At 42.7% G+C, this 27485-nt stretch overlaps 1 protein-coding gene and 1 long non-coding RNA gene across 9 annotated transcripts in view; one reads left to right on the top strand and one right to left on the bottom strand.

Moving 5' to 3' along the window:
- Window positions 1–25973, top strand: part of TMED2 (transmembrane p24 trafficking protein 2) — a 168451-nt gene extending 142478 nt beyond the window's left edge. For 2 of the 5 annotated variants that reach the window (XM_049101544.1, XM_049101542.1), the window contains exons 2-6: window positions 16609–16844; window positions 18328–18520; window positions 18919–18939; window positions 21505–21612; window positions 24462–25973. In XM_049101544.1, the coding sequence (XP_048957501.1) occupies window positions 16665–16844; window positions 18328–18520; window positions 18919–18939; window positions 21505–21612; window positions 24462–24586 (627 nt within the window). In that variant the 5' untranslated portion in view covers window positions 16609–16664 and the 3' untranslated portion in view covers window positions 24587–25973. Of the gene's footprint in view, window positions 1–16539; window positions 16845–18327; window positions 18521–18918; window positions 18940–21504; window positions 21613–24461 lie in introns of those variants that run through there. The other 3 variants (XM_025473674.3, XM_049101543.1, XM_025473675.3) reach the window with 3 other exon arrangements.
- On the bottom strand, window positions 1266–27480 carry LOC112676462 (uncharacterized). Of its 4 annotated transcripts, none has more exons than XR_007406086.1 (4): window positions 27150–27480; window positions 14184–14321; window positions 7326–8025; window positions 1266–5232 (listed from the first exon to the last, which is right to left on the bottom strand). It is a non-coding gene; the product is annotated as an uncharacterized LOC112676462 (long non-coding RNA). The 4 variants fall into 4 exon arrangements; XR_007406087.1 differs by lacking the exons at window positions 14184–14321; window positions 27150–27480 and adding an exon at window positions 10264–10696 and having other exon boundaries at window positions 7326–7563; window positions 7726–8025; XR_007406085.1 differs by lacking the exons at window positions 14184–14321; window positions 27150–27480 and adding an exon at window positions 10264–10695.
- Between the last annotated feature and the right edge of the window lie 5 nt (window positions 27481–27485).

Here is a 27485-nt window from a genome sequence, read left to right as displayed (position 1 = left end):
GAATTGACCTGGTAAGTGCTTCTCTGCTTTAAGGGTCTCATCCACTTAAATTTTTGGGCTCTTAATTAAAGAAAATATTTAAAGAAGAAATATTAACAAAGTAGAAAACCACCTATTGCCTTTGATTGGGCTCCTTAGAAACAGAGCTTGAGGTAAAGTTTATGAGCTAATGCTTTATTGGAGGGGATGGTACCAGGGAAGCAAGTGTTTCTTTTTTTTTTTTTTTTTTGGGAAGCAAGTGTTGAGGGAAGAGAAGTAAGGCAGATAAAGAGGGAGAGCAGATTCAAGGTAGATTATTACCAAGGTTGGCCAGACTTTGCAAGAACACTCAGCTGGTTGCTTAGTCTTCTGAGGTGTCCCTGGGGAGGCTGTGTGAAACCACTGGCTCCCAGACTGTCCATCACACGGAGTGTAGTACTGGGTGCATGGGGAAAGATTACGTGTGGGTCACTGAGCAATTTATCTTCCTACTTCTGTGTATCTCTCCTGACTCCTCCCCATGGGGCATTAACCTCCTCCCATTTGCAGGTGGACCCCCTCTGGTTAGGTGGGCCCTGGATGCTGAGGCAATGACAACCTTTGCCCTTGTGGGCATCTGAGGCCATCAGAAATGTTAGGAGCTAAGGGGATTATGGCACTGTGCACAGCTTTGAAGCCACAGGAACAGTGTGACAAGTGGCTGATGCTGTTCATGCTGGAAAGCAAGGCAAGTATAACAGATCTGGGTCTGTCATACCCATGATTCCACCAGTGACAAAATTATGTATTTAGTGGAACTCCCTCCATTCCATTTCTACTCCTAAGTAACTACTGTTGATACTTTGCTCCATGCTCTTCTTGACTTTTTCCCCCTGAGAATTTGCACATTATATTTTTCTAAACATGCATTTACTTTTTAAATGGAAGCATGACATACACATTAGGATGCAATTTGTTTGATAATACCCTATAATCATTTTTCCAGCTCAGCATATATAGACCAACTTTAATCTTTTCTTTTTAAGTAGACTCCACACCCAACACAGGGCTTGAACTCACAACCCTGAGATCAAGAGTTGGACACTCTACCGATTGAACCACCCAGGTGCCCTTTCTTCTCCTTTTTCTTCTTCTCCTCCTCCTCCTCCTCCTCCTCCTCCTCCTCCTTCTTCTTCTTCTTCTTCTTCTTCTTCTTCTTCTTCTTCTTCTTCTTTTCTTCTTCTTAACAAATAAATCTGAATCCTAATAGGCTTTAACTCCTGACATACACATTTTAGTAGCATAAGTTCTCGTTTTTGTTTTGTTTTAATTTTAATTGCAGCATAGTTAACATATGTTAGTTTCAGGTGTACAATAGAGTGATTCAACACTTTTATACATTACTCAGTGCTCATCATGATAAATGCATTCTTAATCCCCATCACCTATCCTCCTCCCCACCCTGGAATCATTAGTTTGGTCTCCATAGTTGAGTCTGGTTTTTGGTTTGTCTTTTTTCCCCTTTGTTCACTTGTTTTGTTACTTAAATTCCACATATTAATGAAATCATATGGTATTTGTCTTTCTCCGACTTATTTCACTTTGCGTTACACCCTGTAGATCTATCCATATTGTTGCAAATGGTAAGATTTCATTCTTCTTTATGACTGACAATATTCTGTTGCACATGTATACTACATCTTCTTGATTCATTCATCAATTGATGGACACTTGGGTTGCTTCTGTATCTTGGCTATTGTAAATAATGCTGCAATAAATATAGGGGTGCACATATCTTTTTGAATTCGTGTTCTTGTATTCTTTGGATAAATACCCAGTAGTGCAATTGATTACTAGATCATAGGGCAGTGGTATTTTTAATTTTTTGAGGACATTCCATACTGTCTTCCACAGTGGCTGCACCAGTTTGCATTCCCACCAACAGTGCATGAGGGTTCCTTTTTCTCCATATTCTCACCAACAGCTATTTCTTTGGTTTTAGCCATTCTTCAGTCTTTTTTGTAGATATTTGCTTCATTTAAAAAATGATTGTATCATTTTTTGGTTTATGGATGTACTATAACTTAACCTGGTCATATCTCCTTTGATAGACGTTGGCAGGATTTTCTGGTTTCTTTTAAACAATGTTGCTGTGCAAATGGACACAATTTTTTTTTTCAACTTTACAAGAAGTGAGTGGCCAAAACATGTTACATCCTGATCTGCTCAGCACTGTCCATTGTTGCCTCTTTTTCTTTTTTTTTAAGATTTTATTTATTTATTCATAGAGACACAGAGAGAGAGAGGGCAGAGGCACAGGCAGAGGGAGAAGCAGGTTCCATGCAGGGAGCCTGACGTGGGACTTGATCCAGGCGGCGCTAAACCGCTGCGCCACTGGGGGTGCCCCCATTCTTGCCTCTTAAGTCAGGCATGAGGAGGAAGGCTGGAGGCCACAACTACCATGCAGACAGCAAAACCCCAGGGCTGGTGGTGTATGCCTGCAGTTCCACCCTGCAGTCATGAATCTTTCTAAAATGCAATTTTGCCCATGCCATTTTCTTACTTAAATTTTTTGCATGATTTCCATTGTTCTTGGGGGGCTGGGGCAGGGGTTGTCTAGCCCTTCTTTATTCTCCACATTTTAAAAAAAAGATTCTATTTATTCATTTGAGAGAGAGAGAGAGAGCATGAGCAGGGTGAGGGGGAGGGCAAAGAGAGGGTAGGGGGAAGGGGGAGGGCAGGGGCAATGGGGCAAAGAGACTCTGAGTAGGGATCCCAACATGGGGCTCCACCCTAGGACCCTGAGATCATGACCTGAGCTGAAGTCAGATGCTTCACTGACTGAACTTCCCAGGAGCCCCTTTATCCTCCACATTTCAAGGACACTAGACCTGTTCCAGTTTTCAGATTTGCCAAGGTCAACCCCTCAGACAATGCTGTTAGTAGTATTTGTGGAAATGATGCTGGAAAAGAGGCAGACTCTACTAAACCTGAACATATGCCTACTCTGTGACCTAGCAGTTCCACTTCTAGGTTTATACTCAACAGAAATGTCCACATTCTTTACTCAAAATCATACATTACAGGAGGTAAGCTGAATGCACCTTTTTTTGGGTCCAGCTTCTTTCCTCAGCATAAGAGTTTTAAGATTCATTCAAACGGTGGTGTGTATAACTAGCTCATTCTTGGGACAGTTGGGTGGCTCAGTGGTTGAGCGCCTGCCTTCGGCCCAGGACATGATCCCGGAGACCTGGAATCGAGTCCCACGTCAGGCTCCCTGCAGGGAGCCTGCTTCTCCCTCTGCCTGTGCCTCTGCCTCTCTCTCTCTCTTTCTGTGTGTGTCTCTCATGAATAAAAAAATAAAATCTTTAAAACAAAAATAAAACTAGCTCATTCTTTTTATTGCTAATATTCCACTCTACAGTCATACTACATTTGTTGGTCTATTTACCTACTGTTGGACATTTGGGTCATCTCCAGTTTTTGCTTCATTCAAATATTATGAATCTTCACATGGAAGTCTTTCTGGACACATGCGTTCCTTTCTTTGGTGCAATAGTGCAATAGAAGTGAAATAATGTCTGGGTTACATGTTAAATGTATGTTTAACTTTTCAAGAAACGCTTAACTATTCTCCCAGATCGTTGTGCTATTTTACATTCCTACCAGCAGGGATGAAGTAGAACAGGCTGGGACTTTGTACTCTTACCAATGTCCCTGGGTGATTCTGCTGCTCACCCCAGTTAAGAACAGTTGGCTTAAACATGAGAGAATGCTCTGCATCACTGGCCATCAGGGAAATGCAAATCAAAACCACAATGAGATACCACCTCACACCAGTGAGAATGGTGAACATTAAGAAGACAGGAAACAACAAATGTTGGAGAGGATGTGGAGAAAGGGGAACCCTCTGCACTGTTGGTAGGAATGTGAACTGGTACAGCCACTCTGGAAAACTGTGTGGAGGTTCCTCAAAGAGTTAAAAATAGACCTACCCTATGACCCAGTAATTGCACTGCTGGCGATTTACCCCAAAGATACAGATGCAGTGAAATGTTGGGACACCTGCACCCCAATGTTTATAGCAGCAATGTCCACAATAGCCAAACTGTGGAAGAAGCCTCGGTGTCCTTTGACAGATGACTGGATGAAGAGGATGTGGTCTATATACACATGGAATATTACTCAGCCATCAGAAAGGATGAATACCCACCATTTGCTTCGATGTGGATGGAACTGGAGGGTATTATGCTGAGTGAAGTAAGTCAGTTGGAGAAGGACAATCATTATATGGTCTCATTCATTTGGAGAATATAAGAAATAGTGAAAGGGATTAAAGGGGAAAGGAGAGAAAATGCGTGAGAAATATCAGAGAGGATGACAGGACATGAGAGACTCCTAACTCTGGGAAACGAACAGGGGATAGTGGAACGGGAGGTGGGTGGGGGGATGGGGTGACTGGGTGATGGACACTGAGGGGGGCACTTGGCAGGATGAGCACTGGGTGTTATACTATATGCTGGGAAATCAAACCTAAATTTAAAAAAAATACACACACACAAAAGAACCACTGGCTTAGAGGGTGATGGAATTTGGGGGCTTTTTCTTCAGGAGGTGACATTGGAGCAGAGACCTGGCTAGAGTGAGGGAGGAAGCCAAGAGAAAACTTGGGGAGGGCCCTGGATGGCTCAGTCGGTGAACCATCTGCCTTTAGCTCAGATCATGATCCCAGGGTCCTGGGATTGAGTCCCAGATCAGGCTCCCTGCTCAGTGGGGAGTCTGCTTCTCCTCCCCCACCTGCCACTTCCCCCTGCTTGCCCTCATGCCCTCTCTCTGTCAAATAAATACATAACATCTTAAAAAAAAAAAAAAGGAAAATAAAACTTGAGGGAGGTGGTTCTAGGCAGGGGGAACAGGAAGTGCAGAGCCTCTGAATCAGGAGCGTGCCTGGTGAGGTGGAGGACCAGCAGGGGGTCTATGGGCTTGATTGGCTCTGCAAGGGCAGGGGCCACAATAGACAGAGTGGAGGGTAGGGACCCCCAGAGAAAGATAGTTTCTATGGTCTTGATTCTGAATGATTCTGGGAGCCACTGTAGGGTTTTTGAGCAGAAGCATGACATAAAGAAGCATGTAGGAGACGAAACTGAGGCCCAGAGAGATGAATTAACTTGCCACAGGTCACACGGTTAAGTGGCTGAGCTGAGATTCAGGCCAGGTCTGTCTATAGCCATAGAGCATGTGATTGACCTCTGTGTTCTCTTTGAGCTATCTTTGCTGTAAAAAACAAAAAACAAACCATAAAAAGCAGATATTTACAAGCTGTCAGTGTCTTCCAGCCAAAGACCACAAGGAACACACTAGTAGCTAAGCCAGTTGGATTTAATACTCATTGAAGTGTGGGAGAATGCATACCATGGGGAATCGTGGGGCATCGCAGTAAGAGAATGTCGGGGTGTTAGAAAGAATGGTTTGTAGGATTTGGACTTTGGTTGGCTGATTCTGGGGAGAATTTAAGGACCTAGGAATTTTGCTCTAGAGTGTGTGCTGTCAGGAAGCAGGGATCATTCTAGGACTGGAGCTCTGAAATCTCATCTAGATGGAGGACAGACTAGAGCCAGGCTGAGACTGTATTTCGTAAATTGGCTGTTACTGATATTAGCCAAGAGAGGGAGATGTTGGGTATTTCATGGCCTGTACCATGCTCATATTTTGTCTCATTTCATCATGTCACAAGGTGGCCTTGTCTGATGTTGGTGTTCTGTGAAACTGTTATTTCAACACAAGAACACAGAGGCCAGCAGTCAGGGCCAGGCCAGCTCCTGGATGTCTCCTCTCTCTCGAAGTCATGAAAGCGATTTGATACTCCTGGCAGAAATATGGTCCAGGGAAAAACTAGCTTTGGAGCATGATCCTATCTGGAATTCATGGCTTCTGGCTGTCCTTTCTGCCATCTTGCTCTGCCATCTTACCCTGCTGGCCGGGCTGCTTCTGGACTGTACCTTGGAGGATGAAAACTTCTCCATGTGTGTGTTTGTTTCAAACAGCTTGATTGAGACAGTTCACATGTCATGAAAATCCGCACATTTAAAGGATACAATTCAAAGATTTTTGGTATATTCACAGATACATACAACCATCACTACTGTCTAGTTCTGGAACATTTTCATTGCTCCAAACAGAAACCCCATTAGCTATGACTCCCCATTTCCTCCCTACTCTGACACATGGCCCGAAGTAATAATTAATCTGCTCTTGGTCTCCATGGACTTAAGTATTCTGGATATATCACGTAAACGGAATCATGTAATATCTGGTCTTTTATGACCAGCTTCTTTCACTGAGCCTCATGTCTCCAAGGTCCGTTGTAGCATGGGTCAGGGCTTCTTTCCATTTTTGTGGCTGAATCATAGTCCACTGTATGGATGGACCACTTGTTGTATATCACTTCATCAATCCAGGGACTTTTTTTGTTGTTGTTTTAAAGATTTTACTTATTTATTCATGAGAGACACAGGCAGAGGGAGATGCAGACTCCCTGCAGGGAGCCCAATGTGGGACTCGATCCTAGGACCCCAGGATCACAACTTGAGCTGAAGGCAGGCACTCAACCACAGACACCCAGGTGTCCCAATCCAGGGATTTTTGAGTAGTTTCCACCTTCTTGTTGTCTCCTGTAAATACAGTACCTCCCTCTGAAAGCTAGGATCACTTTGTAGGAACCTATGTCTCTTCACAGAACTCCTTGTTTCTGAGAGATGAACCAGGCCCCAGAAGAGGGAGGGGTGGAAAAGAGCTTTCTCCAGGCAGGAGGCTCACCGACATTAAGAACTTGCTGGGCCAGGAGGCACTCTGGGAATGCAAAGAGAAATTCGGGCAGAAGTCCCTGCCCTCAGGGAGCTCACAGTCCAGTGACTAGAGTGTGGGTTCTCCCTCCAGAATCCATCCCATTTTTCTGGTCTTCTTCAGGGGGACCACTCCTGCCCTTCTCCCCAGGAACCCTGGGCCATACTGAGGTTGTCTGGGGAGAGCCAGCCTGAGTAAGAAGGCAACAGAAGGAAAGCAGGGCTTAGACATGGGAGAGCAAACTGCATCCCCGTGATGGAAATTGAGCAACTGTCAATCTGTGCCTGATTTTTTGCTACTTTTCAGCTGCATAGACTATTAATCTTTAAGAATGAAAAAAAAAATCAATTGTGGTGATGGTTGCACAACTCTGTGAATATAACAAAAACCATTGAATTGTATAGTTCAAAAGGGTAAATTGTATGGCAAATAAATTATATCCAAATAGTAACAAATAACACAATTAAGGACCATGATAGAACTACACAAGAATTTTATTGAAACCCAGAATAAGAGCAACTCACTCAGTCTGTGAAGCAGACAGTAAGCAGCCATCCTGAGGAGACAGTAAGTACTCCATTTTACGGGTGAGGAATCAAAGACACTCCTGGAAAAGGAATTGAGTATGAGCCTCTTAATGAGTGACAGGGATAAGAATTCTATTTCTGGAGACCTGGCTAGCTCAGTCCATAGGCCATGTGACTCTTGATCTCAAGGTTGTAAGTTCAAACCTCATGTTGGGTATAGAGATTACTTTAAAATCTTAAAAAAGAGAGAGAGAGAGAAAAAAATTATATTTCTAGACCATAATCTAGTTTTTGAAAACACAATATTTCCTTAGGTACTGTTCAAAATGTCTAAATCATGCTGCCAATTAATTGACTTAAATTATTTTAAAGCATTTGTAGCATTGAGCCTGCCTACCATGAGCATCTCGAAACAGACATGAGGAAGTCTGTAGTTGTAATGCCTCTTGTTTAGGATTTCTGGAGTTTGTCAAAGTCTTTCACAACTCAAACTGGCTTACACAAAAAGTTATACAAACGAGAAATCCAGAATGTGGATCAGGCACAGCTGGATACAGGGCCTTAGTGATAGCCATGTCATCTGACTTCTTTTGTTCTCTGCCCCTCAGCTTTGGGTTTGCATAATGTTGACATCACTTTCATGCAGGCTATCCACACATGGTGTCAAAGGTGGTCTCCAGGACATGTAGGGTTACATCTGCCAATAATAATAGATAATTCAATGAATTTTCTTTTTTTTTTTTTAATTTTTATTTACTTATGATAGTCACACACAGAGAGAGAGAGAGGCAGAGACATAGGCAGAGGGAGAAGCAGGCTCCATGCACCGGGAGCCCAAAGTGGGATTCGATCCCAGGTCTCCAGGATTGCACCCTGGGCCAAAGGCAGGCGCTAAACCACTGCGCCACCCAGGGATCCCTGAATTTTCTTTAAAAAAAAAAAGGTTAAAAAAAAAAAGGTTTATTTATTTATTTAATTATTCATGAGACACACACACACACACACAGAGAGAGAGAGAGGCAGAGACACAGGCAGAGGGAGAAACAGGCTCCCTGCAGGAGCCTGATGTGGGACTTGATCTGGGATCCCGAGATCACGACATGAGCCAAAGGCAGATGCCCAACTGCTGAGCCACTCAGGCATCCCAATTCAATTAATTTTCATTGCATATCACTGGCTCAGCTTGGGACACATACCTACCCCTAAACTAATCACTGTATTTATGGACATGAAAATTGTTGATTGGAGGCACCTGGGTGGCTCAATGGTTGAGTGTTCGCCTTTGGCTCAGGTCATGATCCCAGGGTCCTGGGATCAAGTCCTGCATCAGGCTCCTTGCAGAGAGCCTGGTTCTCTCTCTGCTCATGTCTCTGCCTTCTCTCTGTGTGTCTCTCTTGAATAAATAAAAAGAATCTTAAAAAAAAAGATTTTATCTTTAAGTAATCTCTATATCCATTGTAGGGCTTGAACTTACAACCCCAAGGTCAAGAGTTGCATGCTCTACCTATTAAGCCATCCAGGTGCTCCTCCAACAAAAAGGTTTTAATGTTGGAAATTGGTTAAACACATGCATTAGTTATCTATTGCTGTGTAATAAGTTACCCCAAAACTTAGTGGCTTAAAACAATAGTCATCATTATCTTTCATAGTTTCTGTAGATCTGGAATTTGGGAGCAACTTGGCCAACCAGTTCTTTTTTTTTTTTTTTTCAATTTTTTATTTATTTATGATAGTCAGAGAGAGAGAGAGAGGCAGAGACACAGGCAGAGGGAGAAGCAGGCTCCATGCACCGGGAGCCCGACGTGGGATTCGATCCTGGGTCTCCAGGATCGTGCCCCGGGCCAAAGGCAGGCGCCAAACCGCTGCGCCACCCAGGGATCCCGGCCAACCAGTTCTGATACAGGATCTGTTGTAAAGTTGTAGTCAAGATATTGGCAAGGGCTGCTGTCATCTGAAGGCTTAACTGGGGCTGGAGAAGTCACTTCCAAGATGGCGCACTTGATAGCTGTTGGTGGGAGGCACTAGTTTTCCTCCATGTAGATCTCTCCCAGAGCAGCTAGAGTGTCCTTATGACACGATAGCTGTCTTCCCCAGAGGAAGTGAGTCAAGACAAGGTAGAAGCTACAATACCTTTCATGACCTAGCTTCAGAAGCCACACATCTGTCACATCTGCCACATTATCTTAGACAGAAGTGAGTCATTAAGTCAGTTCTCCCTCCCAAACCAGGAGAGGGGAATTAGGCTCCACCTTTTGAAGGGAACAGGTCAAAAATTGTGTGTGTGTGTGTGTGTGTGTATACAATTATTAACTTATAAATAATAAATTGTATATATACAATGTATTAAATTTGATATTATTTTATTTTTTATCTTAAATTTTTAAAAAGATTTATTTATTTATTTATTCATGAGAGGTATATATAGAGAGGCAGAGACATAGGCAGAGGGAGAAGCAGGCTCCATGCAGGGATCCCAATGTGGGACTCAATCCCAGATCCTGGGATCACTCCCTGAGCCAAAGACAGATGCTCAACCACTGAGCCACCCAGGCATCCCTGAGATTTTATTTTAAAATATTTTATTTATTTATTTGAGATAGACAGAAAGAGAGTGAGCATGAGCAGAGGGAGAGACAGAGAGGGAAGGGGTGAGAGAGAACCTCAAGCAGACTCTGCACTGAGGACTGAGCCCAATATGGGACTCGATTCCATGACCCCAAGATCATGACCTCAGCGGAAACCAAGAGCCTGACACTTAGCTGACTGAACCACCCAGGCGCCCTGAGTTGGTAGATATATTTTGAACACATCACAACAGATGATGATAGAAATGAGGAGCCAGGCAAGAGATGGTGAGACAACCCACTGATTAGCAGTAGCAGAAAGAGACTGTTCCAGTTAGGACTGGAAGGGATGAAAGCAAGCGTGGAGTTACCAGAGTCCAGGAGCTAAGACTACCCAGTGAAACTGGAACTTCAGAGGAGCTGGAGCCTTGAAGATGTAGTCACCAGTGGAGTTGCTTCCCAAAGCAGAGAGATGTACTGGCTTCCTCCTTCCTCTGCCCTTCTGTCAGCTTCTGTAGCTGGCCCAACATATCAGGAAGCGGAGTGCAAGGGAGCCTGGGAGATGTAGTTCCTTGTGATTCGAGGGCGAGCAGAGAGGGCTGCCAGGGTCTGAGATCAAATGGACAGAGGCCTAACACCAAGTCCCCAGATGGCTGATCTGATTAGGTGGTATTATAGTAAAATTTGTCTTCATTTCTGATTATTTTAGCATATATATATATGCATATATAAAATGTATATGCCGTGCTGGGCAATAATAAGTCAGGGCTCCAACTCACAACCCTGAGATCAGGATCTCAGCCAAGATCAAGATCAAGAGTTGCATGCTTAACTGATTGAGCCACCTAGGCACCCTTGATTGTTTTAATATATTAAAATTATTCTAAATAAAGTGACATTTTAAAACTGAAAGTGAAAAAAGAAAGAAAATCCCTTTGTTTCCTTTACTCTTCCCTAATTTTAAAACAGATTTCTGTGGCACTAGAAGGGAAAGGGTGTATTCATGCCCAGACCAGCAGAAAGCTGATCTAGCCTTTCTGTGGAAACAGCTCTTTGTTATTGTTTAAAACTTGCCAGCCTTTGACAGATGTAACCAAAGCACACCCCTTTTTGATTTCTAATCTGATTTCAGAGTCCCTGCCCCAACAAGCTTCTGATTCCAAGCAGAAAGAATTTATTTTGTCTGCTCTAGGTATATACCCCAGAGAATTGAAAACATGTGTCCCCACACAAACGTGAGTGAACAGTCATAGCAGCATTGTTCCCTGTAGCCAGAAAGTGGAAACAACTCAAATGTCCATCAAATGACAAACAAAATGTGGCCAATCCACACAAAGCAATATGAGTCAGCCATAAAAAGGAATGAAGTTCCACATGGAAGAAACTTGAGAATATGATGCTAAGTGAAAGAAGCTGGACACAAAAGGCCACATATTGTATGATTTCATTCCAAATCCATAGAGACAGAAAGTAGATTAGTGGTGGCTAGGGGCTGGGGACTATGGGGGATGAAGAGTGACTGCTAAAGGATACAAGGTTTCTTTCAGAGATGTTGAAATGTTTTGGGATTAGATAGAGGTAATGGTTGAACAACTCTGTGAATAATGCTAACAATCACTGAGCAGTACATTTGAAAAGGGTGATTTTGCTCTTTTCCTCCCTGGCTGCATGTAGCTTGGCCTCCATCATGAATGTCACAGTAACTACCCAGACCAAGAATCATGACCAACCTATTACTTCAGCGGAAATAAGTGGTCATTGGTGTTCTTCACCCTGGAAAGACAACAGTACCTAAGACAGAAATTCTGGCGAAAACTAGCCAAAATGTATAAGACCATATGGATGTCATCTTCGTATTTGGATTCAGAACCAATTTTGGTGGTGGTGTTGCTGGATCGAGAGAGGTGGTCAAGAAAGAATTCTTGAGACGTTTTATGGTGCAGTTTAGTAACTTTATTTAAGCATCAGGATGACGGGACCTGGGGACAGAAAAAGCTGCCCTTTTGCTGTTTGGAGCTGGTGGTTATATGCTTAGTGCATGGGGTGGGAAGATGTGGAGAGGATTAGGTCATAGATGTCTTCTTTGAATTTCTACTAAAAAACTACTTTTGCAAGAGTTCTCTGGTGCTTATCATTCAGTTTGATATGAACTGTCCCTAAGAGGTCCAGGCAATCATGAGACCCTGTAAGAATGTAGAAACCAGTACTTATTTGATCCTTATCGAAACCATGCAGGCTTACAGGTCAGCCTTCTGGGCTGAAGGTGAACATTTTTCTGCTTCTCTCTTATCAGTGGCAAGACAACTGGCTTTGGCATGATTTATGACTGCTTGGATTATGCAAAGAAAAATGGACCCCAACATAGACTTGTAAGACATGGTCTGTATGAGGAGAAAAAGACCACAAGAAAACAGTGAAAGGAACATGAGAACAGAAAGAGAGTTAAGGGGACTGCAAAAGCCAGTGTTGGTGCTGGCAGTGAGCTGGAGATCGGACAGCAGGAGGAGTAAAGACTGCAGTGACTATCTGTGGTGATTGTGCAGATTTTTCGTGAGAGGAGTAACTAAGAACTGTTCTGGGGGAAAGGGTGGTTTCATGGTATGTGAATTAAATATCAGTAAATCTGGAAAGAAGGAAAGAAGGAAGGGAGGGAGGAAGGGAGGGAGGGAGGAAAGAGGGAAGGAAAGACCTGATTTTGTTTTTTTAATTACATCTCACTGACTACCAGTAACCACCTGGTAGGTTCTGGGCTAGACCCCAGTGGAGAGATTCATTCATCATCCTACAATTATTAAGTACCCACTATGTGCCATCTTGCTGTGTTGAATGTATTCAAGGACAGCATGGCACATAAGCATATGCCAGTCTGTGCTGAGGAAAGTGTACATTTACTTTGGGTGACCTGGAAAGTCTAGAGAGCCTGTCTTCAGATATTGAAATAATGTTGAAAGATGCTTGATGAGTCATTTATGGGACTGGTGCTATAAAGAAAAACCTGGATGAAAAATGAACTATGCCAAGCATTTGACAATAATTATTTTAACGTCCTGTGATTAGAGTTACTTTAGTCTCTTTTCCAATTTTTAGATAGCATAGTTAATTACTTTTTAAAAAAGGTTTTATTTATTTATTCATGAGAGACACACACAGAGAGGCAGAGGCATAGGAAGAGAAAGGAGAAGCAGGCTCCATGCAGAGAGCCTGATATGGAACCTGATCCCGGGACTCCGGAATCATGCCCTGAGCCAAAGGCAGATGCTCAACCGCTGAGCCACCCAGGGATCCCGTTAATTACTTTTATAATAGAAAAAAAATTCCAGATGACTTCTGGATGCATTTTTTTGTTTGGCCACCACTGTGTTTTCAAACATTGGAGTTAACTCTATCTAGATACGTATCTATGCTCCAATTTGCCACAGTCCTTCCCACTCCCTATTTCCTCCAGCTGATGCCATCTCTCATTCACATAAAACTGCCTGATCCCTAAAGTTATTTTTAAAAAGATTTTATTTATTTATTCATGAGAGACACAGAGAGAGAGAGAGAAAGAGAGAGAGAGACAGAGACACGGGCAGAGGGAGAAGCAGGCTCCATGCAGGGAGCCTGATGTGGGACTTGATCCCCGGACTCCAGGATCACGCCCTGGGCCGATGGCAGGCGCTAAACTGCTGAGCCACCCAGGGATCCTCTCTAAAGGCATTTGAATTTGGGTCCCCTGATTTATATAATAAAATACCCACAATTAAAAAAAAATACCCACAATCTACAATTCATTATGGTTCACCAAGATGATAAATGTTCACATTTTAAGTCCCTGATACATGGATTTAGAATACTTAATCAAGGGATCCCTGGGTGGTGCAGCGGTTTGGTGCCTGCCTTTGGCCCAGGGCGCGATCCTGGAGACCCGGGATCGAATCCCACGTCAGGCTCCCGGTGCATGGAGCCTGCTTCTCCCTCTGCCTGTGTCTCTGCCTCTCTCTCTCTCTCTGTGTGTGACTATCATAAATAAATAAAATTAAAAAAAAAAAGAATACTTAATCAATATGAAAATGGAAGTTAACATTTGATTTTTGGTTAAAAACAGAATTGCTCTTTGCACTTTTCTATGAGGTTCAGTGGCTTGGGAAGTCAAAAAGGCTGTTTCCATCAGATTAATTCAGTTTATAGGAAGCTATTGTAGGTATTATAATCAGAAAGAAATTTAACACAGGGAAATGGAAGCATAGAGTAGGTTAGTGAGGCTGGAGAAACAGGCTCATGGATCTTAGAATAACACTACAGAACTGACCTGTCAGGAGAAGCAGGGCCTTTGCCAAAGTCTGGAGAATGGAGAATCAGGGGACTATTACTGGAACAATTGAGTTCAGTAACACACTGTCATAGCAAGGAGGCTTCCATCGTTGTAGCAGCACCGGTTTCTTGACACCTGAAGCGGGAAACTGGATTTTGGGCCAAGACTGCCCCCTATTGCCTGTAGGTCTTTCAAGAAATAATTCCTCAGAGAACAAAACAAAACAAAACACCAAAACAAAATTTAAAAAAGAAAAAAAGAAGAAGAAAAAAGGAAATAATCTTTCACATTTGCACAGCACCTTCACAGACATGGTGTCATTTCATCCTCATGGTAACAAGCAAGGCATGAGGTGTCACCCCCTCTTTACAGGTGAGGAGACTGAAGCTCCAAGTTGATGGAACATAATTAAGGACACACAGCTATGTGTAAAGCCCGAGTAACCACTCAGGTCTCCTCATCCCCAGGCCAGGACAATGAGCTCAACTAATATGTGATGAATGAGGTCTTTTGTGGCCCTGTGGTGGGCTCCAAGAGAATGACATATATATGTCAAGGCTGGTGGCTCACGAGTGTTGCAGACTGGTAAATAACTGTAACTGTTGCACAAATCTGCCTGGAAAGCACAGAGGATGGGGAGATAGTGTTTGGCAGAGGTATATTTAGGGACGTTCTAGAGAAGAAAAGAGGTGACATTTGAGTTGAGTTTTGAGGTCTGAGTAGAAGCATGTCTGGAAACAAAGTGCAAAAAATCGTCCTAGCTGGAGGCAGGAGGTAAGTGGGCCTGATGTGGCAGCAGCACTTTAGGGGAACTGAGAGAATTCTAGCTTTGGAGGATTTGAACAAGGTAAAAAAATATTTTTGTAGTTGGAAGTATTAATATAAATACAGCAAAATTAGTTTCCTTAGTCTTATGTATATATTCTTCTTGATTTAAAAAAATAATAAGTAAGCACTAGGTGAAGATATAAAACTTTTCCAATATCCCAGGAGGTTCCCTTGTGCCCCTTCCTGGTCTACACCCACCTCCAACCTTCCCCATAGGTTTCTGTGGGATGAGGGTGTTTCCCAAGTGATGAGTGCTTTCCTGCTCAATACCTTAGCCAGGTAACCAGTACTGGATGGCAGGCAGGCAATTCATCCCATGGCCAGAGAATGGAGAAGTCGGGTTCATGCTCTGAAGGCATTTTCTTTTCCCATTAGAACTCATGGTCAGGGGTTCTGGGGTTAGGGTGGAAGGAGCTGGCGTGCAGATTGGTGGGGAGGTTTTTCCCAGAAGGGACAGGAGGCTTCTCTGATTCACAGACTCCTCTGATTCAGCTCCTTAAATGCGTAGTGGGATGGATGTGTCAGCAAGCTGGTAGGTGTGTTTTTTAAACTAGATTGAGGGGCTCCTGGCTGGCTCAGTCCATGGAGCACCCAACTCTTGATCTCAGGGTTATGAATCCCAGCTTCACGTCAGGTGTAGAGTTTACCTAAAAAAATAACATCTTAAAAAAACACAAATCAACAAAACAGCTAGATGGTAATGATCTGGAAGGTTAACAGGCATCTCAACTGGATCAAACCGATGGAAAACTGGGTAACTGGAGGCCTGTTTGATGCTGGTTAGGGAGTTCCTGGTGACAGGTGGAGGCCAACAGAAAATCTCAAAGCTCTTGGCGTGAGCCCTGTCTCCTTTTACTTCAGATTTTTTAAAAAAAATATTTGTTTATTCATGAGAGACACACAGAGAGAGGCAGAGACACAGGCGGAGGGAGAAGCAGGCTTCCTGCGTGGAGCCCAATGTGGGACTCGATCCCGGGACCCCGGGGTCACGACCTGGGCGGAAGGCAGACGCTCAACCACGGAGCCACCAAGATGCCCCTACTTCTTCTTTTTCTTTTTAAAGACTTATTCATTTATTTGAGAGAGAGAGAACAGGAGGGGGGTAGGGCAGAGGCTGAGACTGTGCGTGGAGCCCCACAGACCGGATCTCAGCATCCTGCGGTCCCCACCTGAGGCCAAATCAAGAGTCCCACCTAACTGGCTGAGCCACCCAGGCACCTCTCCCCTTCTACTTCTCACTCCTATTGCTGCGTCCAGATCTTTCGCCATGTCTTTGGACAATCTTAGGGAGATGCACTACGGGGAGGAGGCTTCCAGACACTGTCGCTTTTTAGTACCGTCCACGTGAAATGTTACGTTGCGCGGGAAAGAGGAGAGAGGTGGGAGCAACGATGTTTGGTCCTTCGGAGCCACCGTCGGGCTCCGGTTGGGCGGAGCCGCCATGTCCCTCGGCGGCCGCCGTGCGTCCGTTACGTGGCAGCTGCCGGCGCCCGCCAATCCCCGGCGCCCGCATCAGCCCCCTCGGGTGGCGCAGCCGGAAGGGGCGGAGCTGAGGCGGCGGCGGCTGAGGAGGCAGCGGTGGCGGCGGCGGCAGGCGGCGGCGGCTCTGGAGGCCGCGTTCCCGGTCCTGGCTTCGGCCCCTGCCCCACCATGGTGACGCTCGCCGAGCTGCTGGTGCTCCTGGCCGCTCTTCTGGCCACGGCCTCCGGCTACTTCGTCAGCATCGACGCGCATGCCGAGGAGTGCTTTTTCGAGCGGGTCACCTCGGGCACTAAGATGGGCCTCATCTTCGAGGTGGCCGAGGGCGGCTTCCTGGACATCGACGTGGAGGTGCGGGCACGCTGCCCCGGCCTGAGGCGTGCTCGCAGGGCCGGTCGGGGGTTGGCGGTGCTGGGTCCCCGCGGGGCCTGCCGGGGCGCGGGCCGTGGAGGCCGCTGTCCGAGTGCCGGGAGGGGCCCAGGCCGCCGCCTGGCCCCCGCCCGGGCGACCCCCTGACGGGCTTTTTCTCCCGCGGCCGCCCGGCTTCCGTGCCCCGGATCCCCTCCGGTGCGGCGCCGTTGCTTAGTCGCTTGGGTTCTCGGCTTGAACCGCGGGCACCCCGTGGAAGCCGTCGCCGAGCTTTGTCGGCCAGGCGCCGCGTGTCAGCTCCGGGCCCACAGGGCACTTAGATGCTGAGGTTAGCCGAGGGCAGGTCCCCGTTGCGTCTTCAGCTGCACTCCGTGTTGTTTCAGATTAATGTTGGGGCATGACGTGGAAACTTCAGGGAAAAAGTAAAACGAAAGCTACCGAAGAAGGCTGGGCGGATATTTGCGTTGTGTTTTTTAAAATGTTTTCATAGAAAGAGCCTGAGCGTTTAACCTATTTTTGTGCGAACCTCTAGATAGCTCCGTGAGCCATCTCTGACGAGGGGGAAGGTGGAGTCGGGCCATTCGATTTAGGGGTAATGACTGCAGGTGGATTTGTGGAGAAGACAAATTATTTCAGGAACCCACAGTCCCTAAATTTGCTCCTCTAGTTTTATTTTAAATTAAGAGAATGATTCGCTTTTATTTTTTATTTTTTTTTAGGAAACCAAATGTAACTAATACTTTAATTCACTTTTAACATGATCGTTGGACAGTGAACTGCTGTTGGCACAAATTATACAGTATAACAGAGTTGGGCACAAATTATACAGTACAAGTGAGTCCAAAGATAAGGGGATAATGGAAGGAATGACTGGTAAAATTAGTTAAGGCTTTAGAGATGAACTATTTCAGTCTCCCAAGTTTTGCAGGTTTGACAGGCTTTCTAAGAGGAACTAAGTTGACCAAGGCCTAATAGCTGATTGTTAGCCCATGGATGAGAACACAGGTCTGTTGGTTTTCAGGCTAGCCTTTTTTTGTCAAGTCTACTGGCATCTCAGATAAAGTAGATTCTTTCACTGGTTTGCAGCAATCAATTAGGAAAACCTGAAAGTGTAGCTTGCTCAAATTTCTTAGTTTTTAAGATATTTTTTCATATTTTGATATTAATATTTAAGTTTGTGTGTGTTGGTGATAGAAAGTCAGTTGGAGACCATGTGTAAGGTACTATTTCTGTTTCTAGCGGTTCAGTATTTACGTTGGACAAATAAAACATGTCAGAATTGAAAGATGTTTTAGCGAGGATATCTAGTCCAGTCTTGTTTCACAAGTGAGAGAACTGCAGCCCAAAGAGGTTACTGTCACTAAGTGAAAATTACATTTTCTTAGTGAATATCCTACTGCTAGTAGCACTTAGGAAAAGTATGATTTTAAATCTTTTGTGATGTGCATTTCTTTCCTGCCTCCAGATTACAGGGCCTGATAATAAAGGAATTTATAAAGGAGACCGAGAGTCCAGTGGAAAATACACATTTGCTGCTCACATGGATGGAACATATAAATTTTGTTTTAGCAACAGGATGTCTACCATGACTCCAAAGATAGTGATGTTCACCATTGATATTGGGGAGGCCCCCAAAGGACAAGACATGGAAACAGAAGGTGAGATGAACATTCAGAAGATTTTGTTACATTTTAAGAATTAATATTGTGTACATTGTTATTCATCTGAATGGAGTGTTTATTTGGATTTCTTACTCTAGGTTCATTCACTGTCTTTAAAACCAAAAACTTTTGTGATACAAATTTTTTATTTCTCTGGGACCCTTAATTAACAAAAATAAGTTTCTGGAAGATTATGTTTTAGTTCTTTACAATTGCCTCTTCTGACAACTTTTCGTAGTCACTCTGCTTTTGTAGGTTATGTGTGTTTTAGGTTATTATGTTGATTTGCTAATCCTGGTTATATTCATCATCATTTGCTCTTTTATACATGACTAGTTTGGTTAAACTTTGTTCTTTTATTTTTGTGTGTGTTTATATCTTACACTTTTCTTTAGGTGGTGGAGATACCTGGGATGGTAGGTGGATGGATGGCTTCTTGACAGCATCTTGTCTTGCATAATTTTGTTTGCTGCTAATTTCTGCTTTCTTTCTAACCTCAGTTTGTTAGCATGAGTGTTTTTTCTTTTAATTAAAAAAGACCCCTACAACTAATTAGAGTTTTAGAGTGATTGTGTTTTGTGGTTTTTATTTGGTTGACGGGAGGCATAGGTTAGGTCACTTTATTTTATTTTATTATTATTATTTTTTAGATTTTATTTAATCATGACAGAGGCGGGGGGTGGAGGGTGGGGGCAGAGACACAGGGAGAGAGAGAAGCAGGCTCCATGCAGGGAGCCCGATGTAGGACTCAATCCTAGGTCTTCAGGATCACACCCTGGGCCTAAGGTGGCGCTAAACTGCTGGGTCACCATGGCTGCCCGGTTAGGTCACTTTAAACTAATGGAACTGGAGGGATGCCTGTGTGGCTCAGTTGTTGAGTGTCTGCCTTCGGCTCAGGGCATGATCCTGGAGTCCCAGGCTCCAGGGAGTCATCAGGCTCCCTGCAGGAAGCCTAATTCTTCCTCTGGTTGTGTCTCTGCCTCTCTCTCTGTGCCTCTCATGAATAAACAAATCTTTAAAAAAATTAATTTATTAATGGCTCTGGAAATACAGTGATTGACATCTTAGTAGTAGCATCATACTTTGTTTCTTTTAAATGAATGCTGAGGGTTGGAAAGATTGAATTGTAACTGGAGGAGTAAAAGTCCTACTTGAACATAGCTAATGGCAAATGGTGCTGTTCACTTTGTAGGAGGTATTTTGCTGGCTTGTTTTTATCATTGAAATTTCGTAACTTGAAACTTGATTGGATGTGAAATGCAGTTCTAGCAGCTGTATCTAGATACCGTGACAGAAGCTCTTTCATCCATATGTTGTAGTTCGATTAATTTTTATTTCTCCACGGACTAGCATTAAACTTGAATTGAGCCTCCTGGATACATTACTTACCAAGTACCAGCACATTTGTGATTGAGGAAGTGGCGCACAGTGTGTGTACATCAGTGTATGATTTGTGGAAACCAGCAGTTCATCACGTTTCCTAGTACTAACATGGTAATATTTGTCCTAAATATTAAGCAGTTAGTAGAGTATTACATCATAAATATTTGTTAGGTTTTGAAATCTGTAGAATTTAGAGAATCTTGGTACTTAGTAATTCCTGTACTTGCTTTTCAGGGCCATTTACAGCGTAGGATTTGGCTAATTCAAAGAGAATTTGGGGTTTTGAAGGAGTTTGTGTTTATTCATTTTCTGGAAATTAGTCCTTTCTAAATAGTTAGAAATGTTGGCTGATGAACGTGACTGTTGAACTATTCTTAAATAATCCTGTAGTATTTAAGATTCTTGTTTGCTAATGTCAGTGAATGGAAGCTGTGAAATCAAACCTTACTCTGAAGCAGTGATCCTCAGGTGAGGACAGTGTTTGCCCCCGAGGAGGACATCTGATAATACCTGGAGACTTTTTTAAAGTAGGCTCCATACCCATTGTGGTGTTTGAACTCAGACCCTGAGATCTTGAATCACATGCTCTACTCACTGATCCATCCAGATGTCCCTATCTGGAGACATTTTAGATTCTCATGGCTGGATGGAAGATCCTAAAATGTACTGAGTGGCCCCTCACAATGAAGAATATGCGTTCCAAAATGTCAACAATGGCATTCCTGAGAAAGTTCACTCCTAAGGTTTCACGCTGTGCTTCGGGCTTCCCAAATGAAGCTAGTGAGGGATGGTTTGAGATTCCACATTAACATGGGTAGGGGGCCCTCTAATGGGAAGCTTTCCTTCTGGTACTCTTTTCCTAACTATGTTCATTGTCATAACATAGCACTGTCTAGAAGCATATGCTTCCTCTTCAGAACTGTTAGTTCACCTTGTATTCGTTCTTGGCTAAAATTTAGAATATCTGATTTCAAATCTTGTGCAACGGAGAGCTTGTCTTTTCACTTATGATGCCTGCCGTTCCCCACTGTAGTGAAATTACTGCTTTGGTTTCAATAGAAGAATGTTTGAGTTTTGGTGTGGATTTTTTAAAGAATGTTTTGGGTTTTTCTCTGCTCAGCTTCATTGAGATTAAAAAGTCTGTTTTGATGTCGCTCTTAAATTAACATTAGGAGTTAAATGATTCTAAAGTGTAAGTTTTGATTTTCATTTAAATATTGTTATAGGATTGTTGTTAGGAATTTTGTTTTATATATTGTGTTTCCTCTCCCCCCCCCCCTTTTTTTTTCTTCTTCTCCAGTTAGCAGTCAGTTCCTTAGAGGAAATTTCTTAGGGTTAGTTATTTTCCTTGAGTTAGTAAACACTATATAGTATGTGTCCCACCCTGAATGACCTTTCTGTTCTGGGAATGGACGTTTAAAAAAAATGCTTTGAGAATTAAATTGTCATCAGTAGTCCCATATGATGTCCGAGCCATTTCTTAAAATCTCCTTTTATATGTCTTCTCTGAGGAATATTTTGAGGAATATTGCTTTATGAGTATTTTTCAAAAGGAGATTGCCAAATATGTGCTAATCTGTTTTTACATTTTTCTGTAGCTCACCAGAACAAGCTAGAAGAAATGATTAATGAGCTAGCAGTGGCGATGACAGCTGTAAAGCACGAACAGGAGTACATGGAAGTTCGGGAGAGAATACACAGAGCGAGTAAGTTCGTGCTATAATTTTGCACCAGTGGTCTGGTGGCCGTGAAATCCTAAAGGTGTATTACCCTACAGCTTCCTTGTATTTTCCTCATTTGGGTATTTTACAACATTATCATACTAAAGTATTGACTTACAAAAGCACTTATGCAAAGACATTTTTTAAGTATGTGTTTATAGAGCTTTGTACTAGACTAGTTTATTATTGAAACATTCATTCTAAACTGAAAAATGCTGTTAAGATTAAGCATGAGCTTTTAAGAGTTTTTTAAAACAGTGGTCCACTAAGGAATAAACTAATAGTTTTCCCAAAGCAGGAAAAATGTTAAGGAAAAATGTTATTAAAAATTTAATAACATACTTGACATTTCTGTGCCAATGTATTAATATTATATGTTAAGATTTAGCTTTTTTCCCCTCAAATGGAAGGTTTAGGCTCGTTAATATAGGCAGTTACCAGGTGAAGCTCGGCTTGGGTTCCTGAATCTGTAAACTGGGAACAGGGAATGTATTTGTGGAAACATTGATTCCCTAACATGGGAATCCCATGTTAGGTTGCAAAAGCCTGTTTAGCCCATGATGTAGCCTTAAGTATTACGCTTTTGCATGTAAAATTAAGAGGTATCATTATGACACACAGACCATTTTAGACCCAAGTCCATAGCTGTGGTTCAGTGTTTTTCATTCTCCAGATAGTTCTTGGGGATAGATGTCATGGGAACAAGCTCGTCTTGAATGCAAAGTGGTTTAAGTCAGGAGTCTCTGTTCTGAGTTTGGGGTAGGGAGTAGAAGAGTGACTCCAGAGAGATAGGCACAGGCTGAACCTCTTCCAGATGTGCTTCCTGTTCTCCCTACCCTCTTACATCTCTTGCCATGGATGGAATGAGCCTTCAGGACCTAGAGCACACACTTTGCCTTTCTCTGGGAGAGTAATGAGTAAACACAACAGAATTGAGAAGTGGGAGCCCCTGTTCTCACTTTTTGGGGTGGAGTGAGGTGGACCACGGCTTGTATATATGTGCTCCGCCTCTTCTACCATGATTCCTTCTCTTTACCTCCACTGGTAATCTGTTTACCCTCTGGGATCACCACTTTCTCTTCCTCAGGGTGGAGACCCATTTGTTGATTACCGGGCTCTCCAAAGGGGGCCATCCAGGGAGATGAGAAGGGCACTGAGCAGAGTCTGAGAGCCAGGAGCTTTCATTGTTTTACATTTTAACCGGTTCAGACCAGATGGCTTTACATTTATAGGAGGTTTTTGGGACCACAGCAGAGGAAGATCTGTCTGCCCGTCTTTGGGGCATCCATCCAGCCTTACTCTTTCTCACACTTAATTTGAACAAGGATACTCCTGTATTTCTTTCACAAATAGAATTTTAGGCATTCCGTTTATTTTTGCAAATCAAATAGTTCCCAAAATGTTTTTTTTGTACATCTTCCTACAGCACTTATTCCTTAGAGATGAACATAATAAGACATTTTTTCCCCTTTACTACAGTGTTGTGATAATATTGTGTTACTTTTGATCTGGCTAATGTGTGAATAGTGTGAGGACAGGGTCTTATATACGCATTTTCTAGGTAAAGTGAAGGGAAAAAGAAATACTTTTTACATGATTTTTTAAATATTTTGAAGCGTTTACTCAGCCATTCCCCTTTCAGACACAAATCTTAAAATGCTAGTTCTTCACAGTTTTGCTGGATATTGGTTACTAAGTTTTCAGGAGAAGCAACCTTGATGCTTTGGAATTAGTATTAAAAATTTCAGCTTTGGTGATTTTTAGGGCTCTAATTAATAATATTCTTGGGTGTATGTCTCTTACGGGGGTGAGGAGGAGGTGGGCACCACTCCCCCAGGTGTGCGTTTCTTCTTACTCTGGGGGAAAAAAGCCACACCTTCTAGTAACTAAGTTATCTTTTTGGGAACATGTTAATTGCTTTTTACTTCTTTCTGAGTGCTTATTAATCCAGTAGATATTATAACCTCGTTAATGTTCTACAAATGCTATAGATATAGTTAAAATATGGGACTTATTTATTTATTTTGCTGATTAATATCATTACTATATTGCTAAGTATAACTGTTTTTAATATTGGCCATATGTAGAAAAATCATAAACTACCTAGTAATTTTAAAAAGTTAAGGCTGTAGAATTTGATCAGAAGTTGAAAGAATGTGGCATAGATTGAGCAGAATAAATTACAGGGGTGGTCATGGCTGTTGCTTTAAGGATCACATCGTTAGCTTAAGAGTGGGATAGATCATGAGACTGGTTCCAGTTTGGTAGTGATTGCCAGTATTGATTGGTCCCTGAGACTGAGGAACCTCCTCCATCTAGAACAGCTGCCAGACACCTAGTAGGTGCTCAATATTTGTTGAATAAATGTTTAAGGTAAAAGGCACTTAGATTGACACATTTTGACCAGGTAGGTAGTGCTTTTTAGGTAGCTGTATGATTTTGAAATAATCTCCATTTTTTAAAAGCCAATTTTCTGATTTAGCAAAAAATTATAGTGTAGGAATATTATGATGTGAGGGAGAAAGAAGGTTGTAATGGGTTTTAACCCTAGAGGTTAAAGTCACTTGGGCAGCTGGGCAAGTCACTTTTCCTCTCTGCTCCTCATATATAAGCAGAGCAGGCTTGACCATACCCCATGAGTCTTTAATGTCTCATTTAAGTCTAAAATTTTCTGTTTCTAAGTTTGTTGAGTTGCTTGGGGACAAAAGACAAAAGTATTGAGTACTATGAATGGTGTGCAAAATATTACTTTCCTAAAGATTAGGATGATTTATGATGCCTATGCTTTTTTTTTTTTTTTTGGTTAAATTTTGTTTGTTTGTTTGTCCTCACAGTCAACGACAACACAAACAGCAGAGTGGTCCTTTGGTCCTTCTTTGAAGCTCTTGTTCTAGTTGCCATGACATTGGGACAGATCTACTACCTGAAGAGATTTTTTGAAGTCCGGAGGGTTGTTTAAAAAGCCTTTTCCTGATCTCAAAATCATAATTCACTGTTTACCAAACATCTTGGTGATAATAATGTCATTAGTTTCTACATTTTTATTTTTGGAACTGTACATTCACAGCTTATGTTTCTTTGTGATTAATAGATACTGGGGGAAAGCACCTTTTTAGGAAAGTTAGAATGAAAATTTGACACTTGATTGGCATAATTTCTTATTTGAATTCTGCCCCACTATACAGGTCTGTCAGAACTCCAACACTGTAAATGAGATACAAGCATATAGTCCCGAATATATCTTCTTTTTGTTTTCATGATAAAGTACGGTTCAGAAAAGTACTTCATGGATAGTACTTAGTGCACTAAAATGACTGCATTCTTTGGATCTCTTATCCTGCAGTTCAAGTCATTAAAGATTCTTTTTGTTGAGTCCTTATGGCATTTACTTGGCATTTACTTCCCAGCCTACTGGCAGAGCTCTGACTGGAGTGTTACGAGGTTGGTACTTTTATATACTTGTCTAGTTTTGGCTTTAAAGATAAGACTTAACCCAACCACATTTCCCCCCTAAATTTGTGTTTTGAACCTTAGGACTCAATCACCCCCAATTAAATTGATGACACAAGCAGCTAATAACCATTTTTTGGTTTCTGCCTAACCTAAGAAGTCTCTACTAAAGCCAGTTCTCTGGGTGTTGCAGCCAATGGTAGCTCTTTTCTTTCTACGCTGGCACATCCACTTTCTCTGCTCTTGGCATGTAGGAAGTATGCATTCACATAATTGGAAAAATCTGGATTTCTGATGCCAAAGGGTTAAATAAAGCCTCTTGGATTTCATTGCAATGATATACAGCCACTACTTTATTTTTGATCAGTGGCATTTTAGCCGCTGTTTAATTAGGGTACTGAACGTCACTGTCAGTACTAGGGTTTTGTTTTTGTTTTTCTTGGGTCTTTTTTGGCACATGTGGATTTTGTTTTGTATAAAATGAAATGACTTTTTCTTGCTCTCTGATGATGGGTTTAAAATTAAAGGAACATCTGGTCGTGGTGTGGGGGTGAGCCAGCATTATGTCGTGACTGATGTATATTAGTTACTTGTACTTTTTTTTGGATCTTTGCAAGGGGAAAACTACAAGTAACGAGTTTTATATAATTAATTTAAATTTGTTACAGGTTTTCATGTTCAGGATAAACAATTTTTCAGCCTTGGGTGAAAATACTTGCAACAGTTTAAGGTGACTGTATTTTACCTTAAGACAACTGTTGCAATGCCAATTTTTTTTTTTTTTTTTTTTTTTGGTGTGTGTGAAAACACTTCAAAATTAAAAGATGTACATTTAAAATTGGTTGTGTATCTAATCTGCCCCAGGTTCAGTAAATAAACAATTCTTTTTAAAAACAGTATTCTGTGTTTCATATCAATGATTAATTCACATTTGTTAAATGCCAACTTCCTAATCCTGTATGAAATGAGATCTGTCCTCTGTGTTTTCTGAGTTACATACCTTATAGATATAGATGTCTGTCACTTTGTAAACTTGAGAACAGTGAGTAGGAACCCCATATTAAGTTTTCCTTGTGTGGTTTCTTTTGATGATTCAATGTTAACATCTGAAGTATTTTTTTTTTCATTTGGAAAAAAGTTATTTTAACTCTGCTGGTGGTGTATGGATGTGGAAATAAGTTTAGTAGGGATTAAATGATTTGTTCAAGGCCTTCACATGAAGATTGGTGGAATCAGAAACTAGATCTCTGCTTTTAGAAACTGTTAACATGAAGGGTCTGCTAGTAATAAACTACCGTTTGTTGAATATAGTGGAATGTCCTGGCACTATGCTAAGCACTGTATGCAGTCTGTCTCATTTATTCCTCAAAACAGCCCTTATCTTGGGTGCTATTATAATCTTCATTTTGGAAATAGGTTAAAGAAGTATGGAAAGCATCCAAGGGTCTGAAAACTACTAAGTAGGTTCTCAAATGCAAACGCAGGTGTGGCCCTTTCCTTCCACGTTTGTTTTCAGAACTGTGGAAGTCCCATTTTATAAAAATGTCAAAGGGATTTTGAGACGTGATCTCATTTCAGTGGAAACGTTGTCTCAGGCTTTTACGTTTCACTTCATTTAGTTTGAGATGACTGGAATCTGTATGAGTACTATTCCCATTTATGCATCTCAAAGATATTTGAGTGACTGCTGTGTGCTGCCAGTTGTAGCCACTAGGTAAAGAAATTAAAGAAAAATCCCCATTGTGGTAGGGTTTACTTTTAGTGGGGAAGACGAACCTAATTTGTAAATTGATCGGCATACTAATGGTAAGTGCTGTGGAGGAAAAATACGCGGTTCTAGATTTGGAAAGGAAGGCCTTCCTGAGATGATATTTGTAAAGACCTGCTGGAAGGACGGGAACAAGTCGTGGGCGCAGCAGCAGAAGCTCGTGTAACAAGTGGTCAGTGAAAGCTTGCCCTACGAATGCGTACCTGGACAGAGTGGCCCAAGCCAATGGGGAACACTAGGGCGGGAAGGTCAGGTACTCGCTGGGGGCTCTAACTTTCTCGGAGGTAAACCTAGGGGTACCCACCGTCAACCTTAGTGTGTCTGTTGACCTGGAGCTCCGGGGCTGGGGTACGTTTCTGTCCACTCCCTCCAGATCCGCTTGTCCCTTGGCCAGGTCTTGTGCGGCCACCTGCCTCCGATGGGCGCAGACAGCGAGCGAGCCGGAGCACAGTCCTCCCGCCCAAATGCCCGCTCTCGAGGGACGGGCGCCGGAGCCCAGGTGGCCGCGCGGGACGGGCGGTACTACTCGGGCCTGGTCCCCGCCGCCCGCGGTCACTGTCGGCGGATCAGCTCTTCCGGCTCCCGCCGCCCCGGCGTTTTCCCCGCCCTCCGGAACCTTGCTGCGAGAGCGCGGTTGCCG

This window comes from Canis lupus, chromosome 26 (genome assembly GCF_003254725.2).
Source record: "Canis lupus dingo isolate Sandy chromosome 26, ASM325472v2, whole genome shotgun sequence".
Lineage (NCBI taxonomy): Eukaryota > Metazoa > Chordata > Mammalia > Carnivora > Canidae > Canis > Canis lupus.
The sequence above is the reverse complement of the archived record's forward strand: the minus strand, read 5'-3'. Positions and strand labels throughout refer to the sequence as shown.